Here is a 6,000-nt window from a genome sequence, read left to right as displayed (position 1 = left end):
TTCTATAAATAGATATCCCTATGGGAGACCAAACTCAGACCTCCAAAAACAGAAAATTAGTATTGTATAAGAAGAAGAAAAATAAGTGTGTGTGTCGTGAGGGAGTGTGCAAGTGGAGTGAGAAAATAATATTGTGAGTTCCTAAGAGAAGGAAGTGTTGTCTCTGTACCCTGTATTTCCAACTTTTAAAATAATAAAATTATCTTTGATACCAACACAAGCTTCGGTGTCATCGTGGCTTGGAAGATAAAACTAGTTCCGGTTCCATCAACTGTGACAGTGTTCAATGTTGCAAGGACGTTGGAAGAGAATGCAATCGAGGTCCTTTATAAATGGCAGCTTGTGGCCGATAAATTGGACAAGCGTTTATTCATCAGGGTGGACGTGACTAAAGATTCACGTAAACATGGAAAGCAAATAATACAAGCCAATTTTGTGTCCATGTTTCAAGGAGGTGTAGACGAACTTATTCCACTGATGCAAAAGAGCTTACCAGAGTTGGGTTTGGACAGAAAAGACTGTACCGAAACGAGTTGGATTGGCTCAGCTGTCTTCGCGAATGGTGTGTTGAATGGATCTGTAATTAGCAATGAACCCCCAGAAGTTTTGTTGAATAGATATCAAAGTGATTTAGTGAAATACAAAGGAAAATCTGATTGTGTTGTGAAACCCATTCCTGTTGATGGATTACGAGGGTTATGGCGCATGCTTTTTGACAATGAGATTGAAATAGCTCAGTTCGAATTGGTTCCTCATGGAGGCAGAATGGATGAGATTTCGGAATCCGAAATTGCATTCCCATTCAGATCTGGATACAGATTTCATATTCACTATGTGGTCGTTTGGGAAGAGGAAGGGGACGAGGCTGCTCAAAGGCATATAAATTGGATTAGAAGAGTGTATAACTATATGGAACCTTACGTTTCAAACTCTCCTAGAGCTGCATATGTGAATTACAGAGACCTTGACTTTGGGGTGAATAACAATGGCTACACAAGCTACGACCAAGCCAACAAATGGGGTGTCAAGTATTTCGGTAACAATTTTAGGAGATTGGCTATAGTGAAGACCAGGGTTGATCCTAACAACTTTTTTAGAAACGAACAAAGCATTCCTACGCTGTTCGAGGAAGGAGATTAAATTAACTCTAAACCATCCAGTATCTACAATTCAAGTAAAATAGATGCTGCATGTTTTTAATTTACGTTTTAGGAATAATTGAAATGTTTTCAACTTACCATTCTGTTACAAATTTGGTCTTCGTTACAATATCGGGTACATGTTTTTCCTGTGGATTTGATACAATTTTTTAAAATTGTACGTAGCTGGTTAAGCACAATCGCATAGCTATTGTTACTTACTTCTTATGGATGATTTAGAGGATGAGATACTCTCTTAGATTTCAACAAAGTATAAGATGAGACCCTCACATTCATATTATCAAAGGTTCTATTAGACTATTTGGTCATACTACTTAATATATAACTTAATATATAGTAGGTATCAGAGGTATCGTGCAGCGAAATAACAAATGATTAAAGAGTGGAAAAACATGTTACAGTCAATAGCCAAGTTAAAATGATTTCTTTTTAAAATCGTGATTTTTTTGTAAGACTTTTAACAAACAGTTTGTATACTAAAGAGTAAGGGTTCAAGTTCTTCCAATTTGATTGTTCCTTTTATGCACACTTTTGTTTTTATAAACCCTTTTAACAAATATAGATGTTTCAACATTATTATTTGTGGTTGTCACTTCAAGAAGATTTTCTAGAATATCAATATTAAGCATGTGACTCTTACATGAAAGACATTCAACAAGATGTTCAACATTTGAAGATTCTTTCCTTTCTAAATTACAGATTTTATTTCTTAAAATAATTTCCTCATCTAATGCCTTCTCATATTTAATTTTCAAATCCTTCAACTCATTTTTCAAATTTTTATGAGTAGCATCCAATTTTTCAGATTCATTTAGCAATTCAAGAAAAGCTTTTTGCAAGTCAATTTCAGAAGTTTCAGAACTAGAAGAACTTACTTGGCTTGTAGTGTCATCAATATTAACCGTCAAACATAAGTTGGCTTCTTCATTAGAAACACTTGAACTAGTTGAGCTTGAGTCATTTTCTTCCCAAGTAGCGTAAGCATTCTTCTTCTTGAAAGACTTCTTTTCTTCACCCTTTTTGAGGTTTGGACAATCCGCATTAACGTGTTATTTTTCTCCGCAACCATAACACTTGTAATTTGAAGAAGATCGTTTTTTCTTCTTCCAATCATTTTTAAATTTTTCCTTACCTTTAGATTTCATGAACTTTAGAATTTTCTAATCATGCGATTCATATTTTCGTCATTTGAGTCTTCATCTTCAGATTCCTCATCCTTTTGTAAACTTTTGCCTTTTAAAATTTCAGTTTTGAAGGCCAACGTTTTCTGCTTTCCTTAGACTTCCTCAACACTCAATCTATTCAAGTCGAGCTCGTGCTCTCTCAATTTTCCAAAAAGTATAGGCATGGACGTCAAGGCCTAAGACTCAGTTATCACAGTAACTTTTGGCTACCATGTCCCGTTCAAAGATTTCAAAATTTTAACATTTAATTTGTTAGTGTCAAATTTCTTACCTAAACCAAAAAGATGGTTCACGATATGTATGAAGCGTTTTTGCATATCAGCGATAGTTTCACCTTATTGCATCTTGAACAGCTCATATTCCTGTATCAGGGTGTTCTTCCTAACACGCTTCACATCGTCAGTTCCTTCATGAGTTACTTGAAGAACTTCCCACATCTCTTGAGCCGTTTTGCATACTAAAATCCTGTAAAATTCATCTAATACCAAGGAAGAGGATATTATATTGCGAGCTTTTATATCAAATTGGACTCGTCTATTTTCTTCAGCAGTCCATTGAAAATATGGTTTTTCTTTATCTACACCATTCAAATTTACAATAGCAATAAAAGGACCATTTAAAATAACTTCCCAAATACCCCTGTCAATTAACTCTAAAAATATTTGCATTCTTATTTTCCAAAACACACAATTTTCCCCCGTAAACAAAGGAGGTCTATCAATAGAAGCACCCTCAACATACATTTGGTTATGACCGCCCATTTTCGAAAAATTTGAAAAACTAACAAAGTAAGCTCTGATACCAAATGTAGGTTTCAGAGGTATCGTGCAGCGGAATAAAAAGCGATTAAAGAGCGGAAAGCGTGTTACGGTCAATAGCCAAGTTAAAATGGTTTCTTTTTAAAATCATGATTTTCTTTTAAGACTTTTAACAAATAGTTTGTATGCTAAAGAGTAAGGGTTCAAGAAAATCAACACAGAAATTTTATCCTGGTTCGAATCAAAAGATCTTACGTCTAGTCGTTAATCACTATGAATAATGATTAACTTTTTTCAATAAAATATGGTTTGCAGATTACAATCAGATAATCAAAATAAGCAAAGAATAGAAAACACCTTCCTTCGACAAACGAACGAAAGAAACTACTCAGCCAACTTGAAGAGAACTGCTCTGACCTTAGAAACACTAAGCACGAGCTTCTCCTATTCACAAGACTTGACTTAAGCAACTCTATCACTTGAGAACTTCCTCAAACAACTTATGTATTCTCAAATGGCATAGATAATTTTTACTCACAGAGAGCTTCCCTTAGGCACACAACTCTAATACTCTCATGTCTGTTATGGGGTTTTCAAAAAGTGATAATCGATTATCTTGAGGAATAATCGATTATTTGCGCGACTTAGCAAAACTGACTTAGACTGAATTAATCGATAATTTTGAGCAATAATCGTTTATTTATGCGAGCAACTCTTTTCCAATTTGGCTCGTGATAATCGATTATTAAACCAAATAATCGATTATCTGCGTAAACATCTTCTAAGCAGGAAATTTCTAATTGTTCTTACATAAATAGAGTTATTCCTAGACAATTATTTCTACAAAATGCTTTTAAAGAAACTACAAGAGTTTTCAAGTCTTCATCTTATAACATGATCAAAACTATAATATTTAGATATCAATGCTCCTCATTGGTAACATATATGATTAATGTTCTTGTGAGTACTACTTAATATTTTATTAATAACATTTTTTTGTGTGTGGACAAGATATTCCCGAAAGACCTTCACTTTTTCTACCTTATTTTCCAAGATTTCTTATATCTTATTGTCCAAGATGTCTTTTTCCTTCTTGTTTGAAATTTTTTTTTGTCTCTTTTATCCATTCGACTTGAGGTGACATATCTATAAAAATTCTAACATTTAAGTCTACAAGTGATATTAGATATTGAATATATGTAATATAAAAATAGTAACCCTCCTTCTTTATATACTTTCTCTCATGGATCATTTTCTAAATGAGCTTGACTTAAACATGTTGTCTCTATTTTAGGAATGTGTCATACATAAATATGGCATTAAAATCCTTATCATATTTTTACATTAATGTCGGTTAGGTGAATACAACATGATCGCTAATAATGCACCATATTCATAACTATATATTGTACACTGGTCCCTCAGACTCATAGTTGCATCTCTAGTTACACACTAGTACAAAATAACCTACAACGTCAAATATTTTTTGCCTTTCATGTTGAATTCGAGAATGACGTCATATCAGGAGACATTAAATTGACGTCGAATTTAAAAAATTCGATGTTAATTTAACGTCGAATTTTGTCAATATACGACGTTAATCAATTTTTTTTATTTTTTTTAATTAATTGTAATCCTTTTTATAACTCTACGAGACCTGAAAAGCATAACTATGAACGGTAATATAGGATCAACAAAAAATAACAATAACAAGCAACAAACAAGTTCAATCAAACAACAACAATAAACAAGTTTAATCAAACAACAACAACAAACAAATTCAACCAAACAACAACAACAACAAACAAGTTCAACAAAAAAAAACAACAAACAAGTTTTTCAAAATGAAAATGAAAACTAACCTTCAAAAGGTGGGTTCATCGGAATAAAGTGTTGTCACCAGTGAGAGAGAAAGCAGAATATTCCTATGAAGGACAAGAACACGAAAATAATCAGTGAAAACAAACAAAAATCATACCTAAAGTAGTTAATTAACATACATTTGTATCAAATGAAAGAAAGATTAGATGTTGTCAACACCCAACTTTGTCCGGGTTGAAAAAATGTGTTTTTATTATTTTTCTTTTATTTTATCTTTTTATTTTATTTTTTTATGTATCTAGATATTTGCTTTTAATTCAATTTCTATTTTATTTCTTATTTTCAATTTTTTTTAATAAAGTTAATTAAATAAAATAGTTAAAAAAAATTGAAAAATAAAATTTAAATTAAAAATAATTAAAAATAAAATTGAAAAAAATAATAAAATAAAAATAAAATAAAATAAAAAAACAAACAAACAAAAAACGTGGAAAAGGGGTACGTAGGAGGCGTGTCTCAACAGGGGGGACCAGGTGGTTAGAATAGGATAATTCCAAGATTTTGGGGAGAGAATTTGGTGGGATCAGAGAGAGAAAAAAGGGAGAAAGAGCACGCAGGGAACCATCATCTGGAATCATCATCCAGAGTCAGCATTGGCACCGGCACCGGCGAGAAGAGATCACCAGCTACACAGCTAGCAGTAGCAGCAGCCATCACAGCAGGTAGGTCTTTTGTTCACCTGTACATTCAGATTCATCATATATGCTTACTGCATAAGCTCCATTCACCCTTATCTCGTCAGCCCATGCACCATTATCAGAATCATCTATCCCCTTCACGCTCAAATGCACACAACACACTCATCTCTTCCAATACCAAATTAACGAGGTTCAACCAACATTAAACCCATCAGTAAACATTAAAAATTATGGGAGGAAGAGAGTAGCTGATTGTTTCGTGGTTGGCGGTTTGGAAGTAGTAGTTTGCTGTGTGGTGGTGGCAGTGGCGTCGCTAAGGTCGTCCTGGTAGGTGATGGTGACCGTGTGGGTGGCCGAGGAGGTGGACGAGTATAGGCAC

At 33.6% G+C, this 6,000-nt stretch overlaps 1 protein-coding gene across 1 annotated transcript; it reads left to right on the top strand.

Annotated features, from left to right (window-relative positions):
• Positions 1-441: 441 nt before the first annotated feature.
• LOC108344116 (cannabidiolic acid synthase-like 2) lies at positions 442-1,140 on the top strand. Its single transcript, XM_052872168.1, has one exon. It carries the CDS (start codon positions 442-444, stop codon positions 1,138-1,140), a length of 699 nt encoding a protein of 232 aa, XP_052728128.1.
• Positions 1,141-6,000: the final 4,860 nt, after the last annotated feature.

The sequence above is a fragment of the Vigna angularis genome, chromosome 1, assembly GCF_016808095.1.
Source record: "Vigna angularis cultivar LongXiaoDou No.4 chromosome 1, ASM1680809v1, whole genome shotgun sequence".
NCBI classification, from domain to species: domain Eukaryota; kingdom Viridiplantae; phylum Streptophyta; class Magnoliopsida; order Fabales; family Fabaceae; genus Vigna; species Vigna angularis.
This window is presented reverse-complemented; position numbering and strand designations above follow the sequence as displayed.